Below are 19,655 nucleotides of genomic sequence, written 5' to 3'. Positions count from 1 at the left end.
AGGAACATACAAGGAAGGACAGAAAAATGCAGCTTCTTCACTCTCACCTGCAGCCTCTGGGGCAGAGGCAATGTAAGACTCTGCTGCAGTTTGCCACTTGGTTGCCCTCCTGGGAGCCAGTCCCCACATTTCTCTCAACCCAACTTTCTTCCACCTTGATTTTCTGGTAGATTTGATACTATTTTTCTCAGACTTAGTAAAGTTGATTATTTTTGCAGATTTCTTTAACTAGCATTGCCAGCGGTGAGGACCAGGTCCAGCATCCCAACTCATCCTTTGAAAACATTTGGCTCCCTTATCGTCCCATGGAAACGGATGTCCCTGGTGCACGGATGGCAGCACCAGCCAGTCACCAGCTGCACAGGGAGCCTCTGAGATGTGCTTGTGTATGTTTTGTACCTCAGATCACCCCTCTTGTGGAGGAACTTGGGAAGCATCAGTCTAGCCAACCGGCAGGACACAAGTGGATGCCTGAGGCCATTCTCCAAGGTGGTACCTGATCCACAGACTCCAATGTGGTTTTGGGGCATGGCTCCATATCAAGAACATTATTATCCTCCCTTGTTCTTTTTGCCTTTTTTCTGGGATGATGAAACAAGGAAGCCAAAGCTTAGAAATAAACACCAGCACAAAAAGGAATGTTTACCATTCAATGTATTATTCCCTCGTGTACAAAGTATTTTGCCTCTATAATAGCACACAGGTATTGAAATACAATGGCAAATGCAGAAAGACCATACAGACATGTCTTATGGGTCTTTTCATTTCCTTTTGAGTACAAGCAGAGAGAAAAGAAACACTGTACAGGAAAGTGCTTGCAAAAAATACCTCAGTTTGTAGAAAAATAATAACATTGATATAAAAAACCCCCAGAGTTGTTTCCTGAACAAGAAATGTCTAATGTCTCTGGTCCTCAAAGTCTGTTCCTATTTAATGAAGCCCTTTAATGAACCACAGGATCAGTGCTTTATCCTTTTTTTTTCCCCTTATAGTTTATTTAATATTCTTTTAGGTTTCTCTTGCTCTGTTAATAGCTGCTATGAAACTATATGGTAGAAATGAATGTGTACAGGTCAAAATAGTATTTCTTTTTATAAATAGCCATTCACTTAATTAGAGAAAATATAATAAGCCTGTACTTTCTAAGCACCACTGTTTCTTTCTAAAGTTCATAGTGCAATTTTCCCTTTTCCCCTGCGGAAGTTATACATAAGGAATTATCATTTAAAAACAAATCACTTTTCCATTACTACTCCTTTCCCCTTTCCCTTTTTGCCTCTTTCTCTTTCCCTTTTCCCCTTTCCCGTTCCTTTTTCCCTTTTTCTTTCACCAGTTCTGTAGCTGCTGGACTGTAACACAGCGCTGCTCACCTGCGAGATGTCTCCCAGCTGGTACGGATGTGTTGATATCTGTCTGTAAGGCTGGCCGACAGGTTTCACTCTGAAGGCTGAACACAGCCCAGTGCACATGGGGTATGAATCCAGGGATTGGATCATTTGTCCCTATTGATCCAACTGTTTTGTAACAGACTGATTACACATCCTTTGGGGAGCTCCGCGAAAGACTCACACAAGATCCTGAGGTTGTGTTTGTTAACTATTTGCATCCAAAATCGAAAGAGTTATCTGAAGTAGCAGATAAGCCTCTTTGGTTTTCCAAACTGCTGGCAATTTTGTGCTGAAAAGCTTCCTTTCCTTGTACTTTGTGCTCCTGGCTGCCCTGACATAGGAGCATCTTACTATCACTAAGTAAAATTGTGGAGAAAGAGATAAGGGACATAGTCATAGACTACAAAAATAATCTGGTCACATCACCCCCGTTCAACGTGCTACGAAGCTCTGCGCAAAGGTGGCGTGCTATGTACAGGCAGGAGCCATCGCACAGCCACGTGCGTTGCCTATGGGAGATGGCTCCTCAATTTATACATATATATATATATATATATGTATATAAAAAAGCCAATGCTAAAGGTCTGGTTGTACATGGGATGGCAAATAGGCAAGGAGCACAGATGCCTTACCAGGAAGATCCGAAGCAATACAGAAGTAGGCGTAAAGCAGCTTGTTTTTGAAGGGGGGGGGGCAGAGTTATCTCTAAGTACAGAGTGATCTTGTTGAAATAAGGCTGAAGCTTCCCTTTGCAGATGGTCTGGGAGTGAGTAGGAAGCTGGGGAAATGTTGCAGGTGCCTGCAATGGAGTCCCCTGGCCAAGAGGAAGGGGCGGTTTGGCTGGGCTTGCTGTCCCACATCCCCCGCGGTCCACACCGGCCCCGTGGGAGATAACATGGCAGGGATGCTTTCAGCTTCCTGTTAGGGTTTTGTGACAACATCCATAAGAACCCACATCACTTCTCAGCACACAGCCCAGGGAAACATATGGCCTGATCAGCCTGTCTGGGATGAGTTAATACCCCGCTTCCAGATGGAGCAGGAAGCACAGTGGCACATGCAATTAGGAGACAAAGATACGGTTTTTAAAAAGCAAGTTCACTTCAGAGCCCTACAAAAAAAAAAAGGGGGGGGGCTTGAGCTGAAGATCCATCTGCAGGAATTTTCCTAAACCTGGGGCAGATCTTAGTTTATTTGAACCTGACAATTTTTCTGCTTTCTTCCCTTTTTCACTGATAAAGGCACTGGATTAACTAAAACTACAGAGCATTAATAAATATCATGTTAGCACCAAACCAGCGCTTTTAGCACTGGCCACAGAGGTCATGTGAAATTCAAAACATACCTAAAAGATAAAGATTGCTAATGCAACTAGCACTGTATTCATTGTCCTGTTTTCCTCAAGTGCTGTTGGCCTAATCCCTAAAAATAAAATTTAAGCACATCTTGTCTATTTTCCTTACATAAAGACAGATTGAAATGCCAAAAATACCCCTATGCAGATTGTGTAGCACCGTAGAGGGCAAAAGCAGCCCATAACTGAAGGAAAATTACTGATTGAAAGTAAACAACTGAATACAGTGACAATAAAGTATCACTTGTCATAATGCTACATATAATGTAGAGTACGCAAAATGCAGTGGTTTGACTGCAGGATTTAACAATAAAAAATAAAAATAGGAAAAGCAGCCTTAATATAATGATTTTACGTACAAAAATATTAAATCAAAATAAATAATTCCAAACATAAATATTATACTGTACATTAAGAATATGCGATCTATATACACACATAAACAGATAAAAAAGTGGAAGGCAGAGGTATTGCATCGCTATCCTTCATCCGTCTCATCTCCGCTGACTGCTCAAAGACATCCTAGGAAATACAGACAAGGTGTACATTAGAGTCAGACCACCATCTTCTGAAGCCTGATCTGCTCCTTCAGGATGTTTTGGGAAGGATTTCCCTTCATGCAGAAGCAGCAGGGAACTTACCATGGTTATAACACCTGAACATCAAGGCCCGTTCCAGATGATGGAGTACACTTCCCACAGTAACCGCCACATTTTCCTACTACTTTGGTACCATCCTGCAGGCAAAATCAGAAATAACATCTCAAGTAAGGGCTCAGGAACATCACGCTGTGGAAGGGCCGGATCTGGGTTATTCTAGTCAGGGTTTTTAATAGAAAATGCCTTGGAAGGAAAACAAATTATGCCTAAATCAATCTATGAAATCACCGTTATATTTAAATATATGCAAATGTAATTCTCTTTAGTGCTACCAGGTCAGATGGTGAACACAAATAAGAAAGGGTAGTTTTGATTTGTTACATTGAAAGATTCCCAAGGAGAAGGCCATTTAGAGGGGTATCTCAAGGGTATCTGCTTTCTCCAAATTGCCCCACAGTGAATAACTGTAATGAGTGGAAAACTTGGCTCATGCAAGAGCAAAACCACATCTAGACAATAACAGCTCCTCAGCTGTGCCTGAGCATGTGAAGGGCACAGGAAAGGTATTTGCAGGCAATACCAAGAAACATGCATTTGGAAGGGAAAAGTCTGGAGTGGCTCCAGAGACAAGACAAGAGGGAAAGCAATAGGATGAGGCTCTGCCAGTTGCTAAGGTGCTGTCCCTCCTCAGCTCTGCATTCCCAAAGCCAGAAAAGACAAAGAAAAATGCGGAGCAGTCCTGGGATCAGCCTAGTCTCCAGGAGAGCCCAGCAAGGATGATGCAACTCTGGTCTTGAGTCAGGAGATTAACATCTCCATCTGACCTTCCTCATCCCACCTCTGCAGAGTCTTTCTCCTCTTGGTCATTACAATGGACAGACAGTCCTTGAGGGGAATTCAACCCTCAATTACCAGAAAATTGGACCTAAGTGCAGGACAAGCTTGCACAAAGCGTTTATTTTTAAATGAGCTCCATCCTGCCCTTGACACTATTGATCTGTGATTGCAGCAGGCTGCTATCATCTCTTCTCATGATGCCTTTCTTTCTTCTGATCCTGCAGGCAATTACACCCTTGGAACAGCACTTGACACATGCCAGCGGGTAATGGATGTAAGAGTTGTCTCCTCGACCCCCTGTTCCTTAAAGTTTGTTTTAATTCTGTTAGCTGTTGTGGTGTTTGCTCTCCACAACCCGCAAGTCGGCTGCATCTCCTTTCTAAAAGTGAGAACAGCAAAGCACCTGCCAAAACTAAGATATGGGGTCTATGCTGGTCCTACCTGCACTGGAGGATGTTTTGCTGCAATATGGTTGGACCAGTAGCATTTAATTCTCCTTTAAGAGCACCTGCACTGATGAGGCTCATGGGGCTCCCCTGAGCCAGGGATACTGATAGCAGTACAGGAGAGGATATTCTGTGAATTGCTTTCTGTGGAGTAGTTACGGTGACATCGGTAAGTTTGGAGAGTTTTAACAGGGGCAGTTGGGGTGACTCATATGAACTAACAGCCAAAAAAGCAATCCTGGGTTTCTCCAATTTCAGAACATGACACAGAAGCAAGTGTGAAGGCACACAGTGATGGAGGTGTTAACAGGCAGGCAAATTAAGCCATACAAGTTCAGATTTGGGTGTGGGGTGATTTTGGAGGTCTGCCTGGCTTACCCAGAGACCTCAGGTTAGCAGAGCCACAGGCAGATGCAGGTGACGATGCCTTGGAATGCAGCTGTGGGGACTCAAGTCTCTCCCAAGCAGATAGACCCATCCCAGTGGGATAGTCCATGTCCTCCACACTTTAATAGCAACGTTTTGGGAACAATTCCTACTGAGGGCACCTGCCTGGCACACGGACCTCCTGCAACAGGTCAATCCCTGCTCTGCAGCCCTGACCATGCGTGTCCTGCTGCTGTGTGATATACTCTCTATGCTGGACATTTCAGACAACTAATTAAGGATATGCCTACCCCACAGCACTCATGGTTAAGCAGGCTCACTAATTAATTGCAACAACTCAGATCAAGTTAAATCCATGAGCTCCCCCTCTCCCCATGCAATTACAGGCAACAACTGAATGTCAGATGCTATTCTTTTGTTAGTGTCTACTTGGAAGATGTTACCATGAAACACAACATGGCAATTAAAAACTCATAATAAAAAATTATGAGCAGGTATAACCATCATTAAAATTACAACTCACTGGGGATTTCTGGATTTCCGACACAGCGTAATTCCCTTGTGAGAGCCACTTTGCTGTTCCCGTTAAGGACAGGCCTGTCCCATAAAGGTCTATGCTGAAGCGACCCTGAAAAAGAAGCAGATGAGCCTGGTTATCCCAAAACACCATGCTTTGTCCTCACGTGGCTTGCCACAGTGTCACTTTCCCAACAGGATCTTGCCAGCAGTGTTTTAAATGTCTTCCATCGCTCTGATAGTGATTAGCACATATTGTTTGAATCACAGCATGTCTCTGGTTAGGAATTTCCTTCTCGTTGGTGGCTGCAGGAAAGGAGGGGTTTTATCTCGGGTTTTCACTGCTTTTTCGCGGTTTGCCGGCTGAGGGCATTCTTGGCTTTTCCATGGCAAACAGCGGAGCATGACGTGCTCTGGCAGCTGATGGGAAAGGTACCCCAGGGATGCGCTGCAGCCGCTCTCACTGCTCCCTCCTCAACTGGAGAGGGCACACTTGTCCGTGTTTTCCTTACTTTCTACTGGGCTTCCCCCCTCTGGACTTCAGTAAAAGCAAAACTCTTTCATTTGCTTATTTCTTAAAAGTGTCCTTCACTTCATTCCACCCCATCTCCAAATCCACAAAATGATGGAAAACTAAGGGCTATGCCTGCATCCAACACACAGCCCCCCAGCCTTCCCCTTACTCCTGTGGCAGACCCCAACCCTGCCCATTTCGGGACCCAGAGAGGGATCCTTTGGACACATCCCCAGGCTGACCCACAGCCCAACATGGCTGCATGGTACCAGATGGTTGTTAGCTTTGCTCCTTGCACTTGGTGCCTTGGGAATGCTGATTTTCTGTGAGGAGCAAACTGTCTGGGTCAGGTAGATGGATATTAACATTCATGAGGCTTTCTGAGGCAGGAAGTCAATCCCTACGCTGCTGAGCTGTGCAGAAAAGTGTCAGCTCTGAAAGTAGGGAGGGAAGAAGACGGAGGGGTTTGCCCTCTGCCACGTGTTGCAGCAACTCCCTGCTTAATGCCCTTTGCAAATATGGTCCACCCAATATCCTGGACTATCCAAACATATCACTTCTTATAATCCCCCAGCTCCACAAAAGCTAATTGTGCTGGGGACATGGAGCAATCTGCCTATAGCACAGTGTTAGTAAGTGTCCTAAAGACTTCCAAGAAAGCATGTCTTTTCCAAGCAACTGGGCTAGATGTCCTACATCACCTCCCAGAGCTTCTGAGGAGGCAACTTAGCTTATGCCCAGCTTCATGCTTTCATAGCCAGCACCTCATGATGCTGGGACAGGCTGGGTTTGCCCTGATGCACAGGAAGTGTTCAAGGCCCGTGGACAAGGCTTTGAGCAACCTGGTCTAGTGGAAAGTGTCCCTGCCATTGGAACTAGGTGATCTTTAAGGTCCCTCCCAACCCAAACCCTTTTCTCCTCTACTATTGACTGAGGCCCAGGGGAATGTCCCTTAGCCAGTCCCAACACTGGCCTGATAATGACCTGACATTTTCCCATATGGAAAATGGAAGGTGCTTTCTTCATGGACAAAATGAAGTTTCCAGTTGCTAAGATGAGAATGTGACACTCACTGAGGTCGGACTGATGTGATCACCAGTAATTAACAGAGGGCCTGCACATAACAAATGTTACCAATTGCTATAAATGCTATCGTGAAATACCTGTGGGCATTTGGCTGCACTGTAGCAGTCCCCAGCAGTGGCATAAGGAACAGGTCGTCCATCATGTGTCCGTGCAAACTGTAAATCAGTCGCTATGGAGAATAGTTGGTGAATAACACGGAAGGAAAGATGCAGGGAGAGAGATGAAACAAGTGTAAATATGGTCCTTGCTAATGTTTAATTCACTAAAGCTGGTTTCACACATTAATCTTAAGAGTCAAGACCGCTGGATTTTTAATATTAAATCCCTCAATTCATCCCACATGTGACTCCCAGAATATGAGCATTGACTTTAACATGACAATTAAACACGACAATTAAACACTCAAACTTTACAGTTCAGTTTAAGTACATTGGTGATTTAGGGCCTAGGTATAAATAACAACAAATAACAAAACTCAAACCCATGACTTGGGTTTTATTTCTCCATCAGAAAATTCTGCACTTTCAAGAAGGCCATGGAACCTCCTAAAGCTCCCTTTTAAACAAAGGCAAACAACTATCTCAGTGCTCTCCTGGCTGCCTCAGCACAGGGGTCGGGGTTTCAAAGGGAATTGGGGTATTTTGTTCTGGAGGGATGTGAAGTAACCGAGACTCATTTAGATGGGGATGTGAGATAGCTCCTGCCTGACAGAGGAAGGTGCCCAGCTCCTTTTGAAATTCAAAGGGAGCAGGTATCAAATTCCCCAGGGGTGGTTCTTTTGAGATCTTTACCTAGGAGCTTTTACAGACTATTAGTAGCTTTTTACAGATTGATAGACTGGGAGGTCTCACGGCTAGAAAATTAAGTGATAAAAAACCCCTTATCAGATAAAGAGTCATTTTACAAGGAAGGATTTTTGATTCACTGAAAAACATCCCTGCTAGATGCTGAATGAACCCCCAACAATATGTTGTGCTTTTAAAACATTTGATGGAAACTGATAGTATCCCTGGAGTCGGTGGGACTGAAACCATGACCTTGTGGGATGCTGCAGGCTCCCAGCTCCCATGAATGATAAGAGACACAAGGGTATCACTTATATTGCACAGTTACATTCCCCTCTGCCTCTGCAAATCCAGGGCGTCAGCTCCATCAATCTCCCCACAAGTTATTTCCCCATCTTCTGGCTCTGTCAAGAGTTTCCTCCACTCTGGCCCAAAGGGACCAGCATCCTGACCCCAGAGGAGCCCCCTGACACATCTGTGTGTTAAATGAGGAGGCAGCTCTTCCCTGGTTAAACCTTCTGAGTTCAATCTGAAAATAGGAGACCAAATGAAATAAAGTCCTTAAAAAACCCCATACACTGGCCTGCCAGGAGCATGCAAATATTCATTCTGCATAGCAGATGTACCCGCGACTGTTTTAATGTATTCCCATATTACAGAGAACTAGTATGAGCATTTCTGATGTACTCAATTCACAATCTGTAAGCTTAAAGCGGCAAACAAGTTTCAAAGCAGTTTTTAACAGGAGAGCTCAGGAATGCTGCTCACTACAGTGCTACTGCTTGCTTGTAGTTACAGCTGTATTTGTGTAAAATAAACGTATTGTTTTTAATGGCAAGGCCCTGTTTTTACTCACTTATTATTTGCATAGTGTTCAGGTCCAGCCTTACTTTGCTGAAGGTGGAAAACCCAGCTGCTGTGTAATCTTTCCTACACTGGCAGTCTTCTCGTCTGCTCCCGTTATATGGACATTCAGTCGGGTTATGCAATCTAAATCAAAAGAAAACCCTTTCTACTCATGACCGGAAAATATTGCCATGGAAAACAAAAACACTATGAAGCTCAGGATTAAGGGATTTCCTACCTGTATCCATACACTTCTGAAAAATTCTCTTCATCCCCATTTACAAGGGTCACGTACTCCTTGGGGCTGTCAGTCTGCATCCCAGAGCAATACACCTGAGAAAGAGAAGCCAGAGTTTTGTCAGGCATCATGTGCAAAGGGATCAGCAAGAAAACCAAAGGTAGAAAATCCAAGAGCAGAAGTGAAGAGCACACATAGGGTCCTCTTGCACCTCAGGGAAATGCATTAACCATCAATCTGTTGCTGAAATGCACCTTTAATGTCTTCCCTTTGACTTGAAGGAAATATTCGCCATCTTCAATGACACCTTTGAGATTTTTAATGTCTTTGCAACTCCTTGGTAATTCACCTGAAACAAAACAGAAACACTTGCAGTCACTGAGTGACTGTACATCAACATTTGTTTTGTAACATTGTGAGGCATCCAAAGCATCAAAACACCTTGTTTATCTTTTAAGAGGTTTCCCTGAAGTGCCTTAGTGCTTAGCTGGATGGCTCCCAGTGCTTGGAAATGCTGCATCTCTCTAGTTTGATGGGGAAAGATGCTGAAGCCATGAGAAAGGCAAACCTGCAGACTTACAGTCATGGACGTTGTGGCATGTCCTTCTCTCTTCAGGCTTCAGATCTGCATGGCACAAGCTGCTGACCTGGTCATCGTTCGTCAAGCACTGCACTGAGCGGTGCATGACTCCAACTCCACAGGTGACAGAGCACTGCAAGACAGAGATTCATGCTTTATCTCCTGGGTTTCTGGGCTTCAGAAGAACAGGCACAGACTGTTTCCCTTGTATCAAGAGACAGCAGCAAAGACCCTGATCCTGCAGAGTATTCAAACCCAGACTTAATTTTAATCAAATGAGTAGGCCCCCTGATTATTAATCACTTCATTATTATCATTATTAATTGTTTCAAGAAAATGTACTTTGTTTAGCACTTGCACACTTTACTGGATGAGGCAAGTTGGTTAAGGTGAACCATGTGCTCCAGAGAAATGGTTTATTTTTCACATTAGGAAGGTGATACATGGGAGAAATGTTCACCAGAAGGCATGAATAGTAGAAATCTTCTCCTGGTGGCTGGGAGACATTGCTTGGGTCACTGGCAGGGCCCTCTGAACAAACACAACATAGGCTGTTGCTTTCTATCCAAATTGCACCAAAAAACCCACAGCCTCCAAACCCTCTCTCCCCTCACCCTCTGGAAAAACGGCTAAATATGTGCAAACACTGGGTCATCCTCAAACAGCCCAAATCAAGGGCAATCTGCAGGCTGAAACTGCAAAAGTTACTGGAGCTACTGAGCAGTAGCTTGTCTGGGTTGGCTGCTGCTAAGCATGGGCTATGGCAGGTGGGAGCATCTTGCTCCACCTCCACTGCTTGTTCTTTCAAGTACTGGAGAACTGAAAATCAGCTTTTTCTACAGGTACCAGGTTAGGCCGCCAAGAAAGTAACACGGCTTATCTGTTTAGAAATGATTAGTCTAAAAGAGCACACCATGAAGGAGACAGTCTTCAATGGCTCATGGTATTCACAGTTTGTCATTTACTCTTTATTAGGTCCAAATCCATAAAACTTAAGTAAGGAGCTGAGTGGGACTCTCTTTGTCCATCAAAGAAGATGGTATTTTACATTAAATCCCTTTAAAAATCAGGGTCATGGCACTTGGTACTCACTGGGATGTACAGCAGCCCAAAGTGAGAAGAAAGGTCTGGCTCTCTGAAATGGATACTCTTTGCAATGAAGTTGTATTAACGAGTTGGACGTTTTACACTGAAATTCTGGGGGAAAATACCAATTAATTGAGGCTGAGCTCTTTGCTGTAACTCCTCTGCCCTGACTTTCAGGGATGATCTGAAGCTTCCTACGGAGCAGGAGGAACTTAGGTTTCAAATGGCTCTGCCATTTACTGTGACAACTTCCACTACATTTTCCTTGATTTGACCCTTGTTGCCTTGTAAAGGTTTGACAAATTCCTACAAATGCCTGAGCTGGGTTAATAAATCAAATTTATGGGAGGAACACCACATTTCAAAGAAAGTCAGGAGCCCAAGAAGTGAAATGTTATCACCTCAACTAAAATCTGATCTTGTAGTTCAGGCCCCCAAAAGAGGCTCGACACAAATAACTTTAGCAGAAAGGCTAAGTTCTTTCCCCTGCCATGTTCCAGCATTTATAGGAAGGAGGTGTTGTGGAGGTGGAAGAAAGAAAAGTACTTTTAAGGCTCAAATTACCAGCATTTTGGCCTATAGGTGGTTCCCAAGTCTTGCTCATACACATGGACAAGATCAACCCCAGTTGCCAGCATTCATCAATGCTTCTAGCACAAGGCTTCCAAAACACTTCTTTTCTGGCAATGATTCTGCTTTCTGACTAAGCATTCAGCATGACCATCAACATTGCCACCAATTTTGGCTACATCTGAACTGGAGATCATGACTCTTCTTATAGCTGCTGGGACTCCCCAGTACGATGGAGTTCAGTCTGGAGCACGGAGCGCTACACACACCAGGGCTGCCGCTGCACACAGGTATTCACTGCACTCATTTATGCAGCTTTTAAGCATTTCCCCACCAAACTTCCACACTGTGTCTCCTGGTGTAAGGAAAAACAAGTTCGTTCCAGTGTTTTTGGTTACAAAAAGAAGTTTGCCAAACTCACGCTTCCCCAGTTGCCAACGCGCCAGGATGCTGAGACGGGGCACTCCCCGAGGTAGCAGGGCTGGATGTTGGGTGGCTGCGTGCCAGGACAGTTGACTGTGTTCTGGTACCCGTACTCATAGTGGTCCTTCCCGGTGTAAATCTCACTGCAGGACACGAGGCGCTGCTTGTATCCCTTCCCGCATGTAACGGAACACTGTGGGCACAGGAAGTGCCTGTTAGCACTGCATGCTTTGGGAAGAAAAAGCAGGCTTGACAGCTTTTGACATGACAAGCTGCTCCGAGGGATTACTAGCAACTATTTAAGCCAGCCATGAGTACTGTGAGTGGCTACAAGTGGGCTGATGCCTGACACTGCCTTTGAACACCCAGTTCCTTCCCGTGTCACCCTGACAGCTTCTCCCGGACTCCCTACTCCATGCTGGCTCCTGGACACATGGAATCTCTCACCAAGGGCAAAGAAAGGAGGAGAAGATCCTTGGGAACTCAGAAGTGCCTTTATTATTTGGGTTTTCTTTTTTCCCTTTTTCGTTTTGTTTTTTGTTTGGGTTTTGCCATGGGATGCACAGACAAACAAAATGGTCAGGATGGACCCTGAATTGCAGGTACTTGGCAGCAGCTAGACAAAAGAGAAGGTTTTTCCTTGTAATTAGAGGACAAACAGTGCTTCTGCCCTCTTCACCAACAGGCTGAGCTGGGGAGAGCTGAGGTCTGAGCTGACCTCTGTGTCTTCATGGGCCCTAAGAGGGGAGTCACAGAAGGTGGGAGCGGGTGAAGGGTGTCTGGGCAAAAGGCAGCCAGGGCTTAGTAATAGCGCCTTAATATTTCTCTTAGAAAACCACCCAGGAGACCAGGCTCCTCCAACAAATTCTCATCTCCCCATGTCTCTCCCTCCTGCGTTATCTTGGGTGGTTTGTCTCTCCACCCCCTCAGCCCCAGCCTGTTTTCTTTTTCTCCCTTTCCTTGTTCTTTCTTTTTAATCAGTGCTGTGTCAGCAGCTGCCTCGTCATTTCCCTCTGCTGCTCCTCCAAGTGGAAAGTAATCCTTCACTCGCAACAGAAGGAAACAGGCTGAGATTAGCCCGGGTCCTTCCACATGCAGCGCCTGCCACAAAGAAAACTCATCTATTTTCTTTGCCGAGCCCTCTCCCAGCAGTGAGGGTGAACCTGCTGCCTTTGCTCGTGCCAGAGACAGCATGAGGAAGGACATGTCCCTATAGTCACATCCAAGCTCGCCTTTCCCCCTGGATGCTCACCTGGACGCTTGCTCATGGAGCTCATGGGGAGGGGATGGGAATAAAACCAAGTAAATAAATAAATGAAATGAAATGGCACAAACCCACAGAGGGTGCCTGTTGGAGGCAATGTGCTTTGGAAGAAAATTGCCTCCAGATATTAGTTAGGATGCTGAGCATGCTAGCATTTAGTCTTTAATATCCTGGTCTTCTCCCACAGCCCCGCTCCTTTCTCTCCAGCAGGGAAATTGCACACTGAAACAACCCCAAAAATAACAATTACACCATGCAGCGCTGCCCTGCCACTGTTGATTTGGGCTGCAATATCTTAGCGAGGCCGGTGGCGAAAGGAAGAGAGCACGGCCTGGTGCAAAGCAGCACATTCCCTGTGCAGGGACAGGGATGGGGACTCACCTCCGACCACTCTCCGGTGATCCAGACGTACTCGCAGGGCGGCAGCCCGCAGCTCTCGATTTCGGGAGGGCGTTTGCTGGCGTCGCAGTAGCCGCTGTTCTGTGGTTGCTTGTTCTCATCCACGCAGACCACCTTGCGGTACCGGGATGCTTCCCCGCATGTCTTCATGCACTGTTTGCAACAAACAACAGCTCATGCAACCCATGAGGGACCTTAGCAAATGAATCCACATCCAGAGCGAGCCCTCCTGGCAGCCTGAGTGAGCAGATGGCTTTGTGCCCTGTGTTGGCATCTCTCATTAGCATCACCCAAGGGCAAATTTGATGCTGGGCGTTGTGGGAGCATCCAGTGACAAACTGTTTCCATCCTCTGGAGCAAATGCCAAGTGTAGGGAGAGAAGAGAAACTGAGGCAGCAAGTATTGGGATGGGACAGATGTGGAGTCCAGTGATAGCACCAAGATATGCAGGGGTGGGCATGCCAGGCCAGGAGATGGGGCAAGGGGGAATGGGGCCAATCCTCATCGTTTCATAGGACAAGGGGAAACAGCTTTAAATTGAAAGAGTGGAGATTTAGATATTAGGACGATATTACATATCAGCAAGAATTTCTTTACTATGAGGGTGGTGAGGCGCTGGCAGAGGGTGCCCAGAGAAGCTGTGGCTGTCCCATCCCTGGCAGTGAAAGCCAGGTTGGACAGAGCTTGGAGCAACTTGCTCTAGTGGAAGGTGTCCCTGCCCATGGCAGGGGGTTGGAACTGGATGAACTTTAAGGTCTCTTCCAACCCAAAGCAGTCTGTGATTCTATTTGAGCCCCTAGTAAATACAGCTGCTTGGAGAACGACAACCCAGCCATCCCTCTTCCAACACACATCCTTCACTGTGGCTGGTGTGTGGGGACACCCTTTCCCTATCCTTGCCAGTGGGTGAGCAGCAGCACACTGCCCTGCCATGGCGTGGTGCACATCTCTGCAACCACTGCAGCAGAGGCAGCCCTATGAGTTTATTCTCTTTTCAACACTGCCCTGAGCAATATTAAGAGAAACCCATGCTAGCTGAGCACAACTGCTCCCTGGGGGCTTCTGGAGACTTTAAGGACTTGGTTCTTTCTCTGTCCATCTTGGAAAAAGCTGTGCTCCTGGGAGTGGGTCTGTGCTTGGAGAGCATCTTACAAAAAACACACATAAAACAAACTAAATCAGCGTAAGAGCATCTGTCTGGATAAAACCCTGTTTTCTTAAAGTTATAGCCCGAAATGAACGTCTAACACTTTCAGCTAACTGGATTAACAAGGAGAAACATGCATGAAAATAATAATTTTATATAACGTGCAGGAAATGTCTTCCCCTAAGGAAAAGTAAAAAACATTCAATCAGACCATCTGTAGAGAAACACTGCTTGAAGCCACCTAGGACTGTGCCAGTTTAATCTAGTTAAAGCCTCACTCTCCAAACATCATTTCCAGCCTCCTCAAAGCGGCTTCTGCTCTCCTGACTGGCCCACAATTAGCAAGATCTTAGTGGGTTCAGCTAATTGCAAAGCACAGGCACTGTCAGACCTTCACTTTCTGCAATTAGCTGTCAGAACCAAGACTTTAAAAAATCAGATCAATCCATAGCAGGAGCAGCAAACCAGGAGAGTCACAGCAGTATTGGTTGTAAATACTTAGTAACTAAGCAAAGTGGAAGGGGACGGGGAAGTAGAGGCAGCTCCACAAAGCAGCATCTATTCTGAAGGAATAACTTAGGAGCTCTCAGGCAACAGTCAACAATGCGAAATCCGCAGTCTGCCAGAAGACCCCAAGGGCTTCATGTGCTTTCAACCTTATTTACTCTCTTGCTATAAAAGTCCTTGGAGTAGAAGCTCCTTCCAGGTCTGTGCCAAAACACAGTGATCCTATGGGCGCTGGAGGAGGTTGATTTCCCCAGAGAACAAACGATCTGTGCCATATTTGCCCTTCTCTGATATCTCCCTGTTACATAAGTAAAATCTGGAAGGGGGTTATTGTATGTCAATAAGGAATCACTAGTGGCCCATCACCACGTAGCTTCCCTGAGCACCTTTCAGGGGCAGCATGAGCCCCAAACCTTCCTGCTCCCTCCCAGTGAGGGACTCTCCAGTGCAGTGAGAGCGGGGCCATGGGATGCTCAGAGCCTGCCTTGCCTCTGGTTTGGAATACACCAGCCCAGTACATGGTCATTAGCACAGGGTGAGCCATTCTGCAGCGGCCAAAGGAGGGACCTTGCAAGAATTGGGAAGACATAAGACTGATTTTGTCTCCTCCCCATAATGTATAATTAAGCCTAGATTTGCAAAGTACATTGGCTCATGCTTAATTTGAAGAGAGTGAACAATCTATGCCATCAATGAATCTTTTGACACTAGCTGTGAAGAGTTATCATATCAAAAGCCCATCCTTGTTTAAAATCATTAGTTGCTGATGAGAGATTGACAGCTTCAAGCACACACCAGCCTGCTTTGGGTTTCTCTGCAAATAACGGTTGCGTGGCCAAATAAACCTGAGCCAGCTTCTGTGCGTTTTGTCACCATTAGTAAATTAAAGTTTGATTATTTGTATTTTTAGGTATAACTAGCAATTAAAATAATCCCACTGAGATGTTAAATATGGCTCAAAGACAGTGAGACCGTCATAAAAATAAATCAAGGAGAAGCGCTGCAGAGGTTCCAATCAGCCACCCCAGGTTATAAAACATTATTCATGTAGGAAGTGGACAGTTCAGCTAGCATGAAAAGGCTATTTTTCCTTTTAATATGGTGATAGATTTTGTATGAAATCTCATGTTCATGACTGATCTAAATCTCCTACAAAACGGCAGAGCCAGGGTATAAAAACTATTGATAGCAAGGGCTGAAAAACAGCTCAGGCATTTGACAATATTAGTCTCTTTTGCCTTATTTCCCATATTCTGAATTGTTTTCCTGGCAGTTCAAATTAAGGACCATTTCAAACACTTCTGCAACTGTTTTAGAAGAGTAATAACAGTAATTAAAAACCCCAAAGGCGTTGCTTTGCAAAAGCATTCTTTGGCATCTTTTTTTTTCCTTAAATCAAAATCTGACATAGAGACGAAATAAAACCCCAAGCCACGAACACTCCAAACATGCCTTGGGTAACTCTGCAATCCCAAATCAGGCAAGGATTTTCCCCTAAATGTTAGACTCGAGAACTGCATTGCAGCTTCCAGAGAGGTTCATATTAAAAAAAAACCCCTTCTCTCCCCAGTGTTCCCTTTTTCTTTGTGACCACGATCTGAGTTTTACTTTGACATTAACAAGGCCCTTTCTATTGACTTTCTTCTCCCTGGTGTTGGCATTGAGAACAACTAATTAATGGTGATACACCAACAGAGCAATGAATGGTTTCCAGTAAGTTTCCTATTCCTTTTCATTGGCAAGACCAACATTTTTCCTAAACAACAGCAGAAAGGAACAATAAAAAAAACCCACCTCAACAGATTCTCTTTAAAGATAAGAAATCAAGAACAAGACAGCGCTGGGATAGTATTTTACATCCTGCCTTTCATGTCAATTAGGCTTCATTGCTGTTCCCTGCTCAGAGATACTAATGCAAGCTGTGCCTCCTCACTATAAAGAATGCGTAGCCACTACTTATGGCTGGGGAGAAGGTGCTATTTCTTTCTTCCACCGGGTACATCAGAACAAAATAAGAAATGCTCAGAACTGCTTGGAGTCAGCCAAAGGGCAGAGCTCACATTTGGGTTCTCCTGCGTGTATCTATTAAAGGTTATTTACGGGTGAGGAAACTTCCAGCCCAATTCGCCTAGCAAAGTTCCCCAGGGGGAAAAAAACCCCTCTGTAACACAGTAAAGTTTTTCCCAGTGTTGGAAAACTAAGGAAAACATCAGCATCCACCTCCCACCAAGGGCTTGGAAGGGTAGGGGCAGGCAGGGGCCTCTTGCCACTGGTTTGAGAAGTTGTAAAAATAAAGGGAAAAGGGTGAAAGGATGAGATAGGAGCCGTGGCTTTTCAGAGCTGATTACACCGTTGGGTAAGGACTGCAACTGCATGCTGTTTGCTGACCTACTTTGCCGCCTGTAAATTTATTAACTGAAGAAATTTAATGGGCTCTGTAAAAGCAGAAGTTCATTGCAAAGAATTTGCTGAGCCCCCTGGGCCATTCCTACTTTTCTTTTCCAGGCTGGGATGTTTCTGTCAGGTATCACTGCACTGTCAGCTCAGCTCCGAATCATAGAATCACAGAATGGTTTGGATTGGAAAGGACCTTAAGATCACCCAGTTCCAACCCCCTGCCACGGACAGGGACACCTTTCACTAGACCATGTTGCAAGCTAAACTTATTCACACTGTCCCTGCCACGCCAAAGTACCACAGGAAGGGGGATATTAGACAACATCACACACCCTGCTGCCTGCAGTCAGGGCTGCTCAGTGCGGTAAGGAGCCAAGAAAAAGCTCGTGGAGGAGGAAGCATGAGAGGAAAGCAGGCGCTGACTCCACCTTGAATCTTTTCTTGCTGCAGCAGAGTAGTTGCGCAGCCTCTGCAAGCATGAGATGTTTTTTCTCTTATCAGTAAATTTGCTTTTTCTATCTTCTCCCTTTTATTCTTTCTTTTTTCCTTAGTAACACAATAAAGACAGGCTCTCAAGTGTCTGTGAACACCAAGGCTTTGAGCAGGAAGCCAGCAGCACTTCTCTACCTCCTGCTACCAGAGCATGAGGCCCCAGTTTCCATTTACACTGTGGCCTCTTTACAGTGTCTCAGCAGGCAAAGGGACCTCAGCCAATTTCATCCCACTTCAAGACCTTCCCGGGCCATGCAGGAGCAATATAAAAGCAGCCTGACTGCCAACGAATGCTGGACCCTTCCCTCCCCTGCATCCCCATGGAGGGCCCATGATGTGCAATCCCCTTCTCCCTATGTGACAAGGATATTCTCTCCATAGGAGCGGTGGCCTCTTCTGCAGGTGTGTGACACAGGAGTCAGCTCCCCAAAACTGGCAGCTCCATTGCCTTTCCCATTTCCAAGGCTGGCAGTCCCTTGGAAACGGGACAATGGGATAGGGATGGAGGAGGGCTGGGTTAGGGATGACTAAAAATTGAATGAAGCCAGAACAAAACCAACCATTTTGGTGTCTGAGCTGAACTCTCTCTGCCAAAACCTGTTGTACACTCAAAACCTGTCACAGCGGGCACCATCTCCTGTGGGACACCCCATCTCAGCGCTGCTCATGGCTTGACAAAAAGCGTGGACCAGGAGCTCAATGAAAGGAAAGAGACAGCAGAAGGAGCTGGGGTATGGGGGCAGGAAAGTGGGAATTAACCAGTCCTTCAAACCCACAGGGCACGGGGCTCACTGTTGGAGCAGCACAGCAGGGCTCAGCCTCCAGGAACAGACCCAAATCCGCCCTACCCAAAACCTGCTCAACATTTGCATAGGTCTCAGCCAAACACAGGGCAGCACGAAGCCATATATTAACCCTACTGAGGTATTTCTCAGCTCCCCCTTCCAGCCAGCATGCGTGAGCATCTCCTCCGCTTTACCTTTTGGCAAGCCCAGGTTGCAATCGCAAAACACCATCCCTCCAGCACCGACCTCCAGCCTCAGCAACTCCCCATCTCCAGCATCATCCCACACCACACGCATGAGAGCACAAGTGACGTGACCCCAGGGAAGGGCGAAGGGGGGGACCCCGCTTACCGCTTGCCATTCGCCGGCTGCCCAGCGGTGCGTGGGGCACTCAGGGAGGTGGCAGTCCTGCTGTGGAGGGGGACGGCTGGATGGGTCACACTCTGCTTCCTCGGCTGCCTTCGGGGTGCCGCTGTGGCAGTGCACGGTGCGGCTCTGGACACCCTGGCCACAGGACACTGAGCACTGGAGGAAGGGACAAAAGGTGAGTGATGGTCTCAGCCGTCACGGTAAGTTCCATGGCTTCACCCTCTGCTTTGAACTCAGTGGCAGTCATAGCAATGAGCTAAAGCCAGCATTTAAAGTTCCAGGTGAGGCTTTTCATTGCACAAAGGAGAATTTCTGCAGACAGAAATCCCTGCTCCGCTCAAGCCAGCAGGAATTTTTGCCGTGGGCTTCAGTGGGGTCAGGATTTCCGTTGCAAAAACCTCTGGAGATAGTGGCACTGCTAAACTTAAATCATAACACGCCAAAGACAGGCTCTGCCTATCACAGGCGCTCAGCTCAAGAAAGTAATAGCTCAAAATATATCAAATGCCACAACTGGAGTGGACTTTAATGAAAAGCAAACTTGCGTTATACAGAAGAAAGTCTGTAGCAGTAGAGAGGTAAAGGTATGATACAAGCTGAGGTTTCTTTCAGCATGCATCTAAACATGTCCATGCACACA

The 19,655-nt window shown here is 45.9% G+C and overlaps 1 protein-coding gene across 4 annotated transcripts in view; it reads right to left on the bottom strand.

The window, feature by feature from the left end:
* Nucleotides 1-636: 636 nt before the first annotated feature.
* The window catches only part of ADAMTS9 (ADAM metallopeptidase with thrombospondin type 1 motif 9), an 83,078-nt gene continuing 64,059 nt past the window's right edge, over nt 637-19,655 (bottom strand). For 2 of the 4 annotated variants that reach the window (XM_030501181.1, XM_030501182.1), the window contains exons 30-40: nt 18,998-19,171; nt 13,301-13,471; nt 11,654-11,848; nt 9,577-9,709; nt 9,251-9,345; nt 8,997-9,091; nt 8,769-8,902; nt 7,205-7,296; nt 5,535-5,639; nt 3,384-3,478; nt 637-3,264 (exon numbers count right to left, since the gene is read on the bottom strand). In XM_030501181.1, the coding sequence (XP_030357041.1) occupies nt 3,389-3,478; nt 5,535-5,639; nt 7,205-7,296; nt 8,769-8,902; nt 8,997-9,091; nt 9,251-9,345; nt 9,577-9,709; nt 11,654-11,848; nt 13,301-13,471; nt 18,998-19,171 (1,284 nt within the window). In that variant the 3' untranslated portion in view covers nt 637-3,264; nt 3,384-3,388. Of the gene's footprint in view, nt 3,265-3,383; nt 3,479-5,534; nt 5,640-7,204; nt 7,297-8,768; nt 8,925-8,996; nt 9,092-9,250; nt 9,346-9,576; nt 9,710-11,653; nt 11,849-13,300; nt 13,472-18,997; nt 19,172-19,655 lie in introns of all 4 variants that reach the window. The other 2 variants (XR_003993701.1, XR_003993700.1) reach the window with 2 other exon arrangements.

Source organism: Strigops habroptila, chromosome 11 (genome assembly GCF_004027225.2).
Source record: "Strigops habroptila isolate Jane chromosome 11, bStrHab1.2.pri, whole genome shotgun sequence".
Lineage (NCBI taxonomy): Eukaryota > Metazoa > Chordata > Aves > Psittaciformes > Psittacidae > Strigops > Strigops habroptila.
This window is presented reverse-complemented; position numbering and strand designations above follow the sequence as displayed.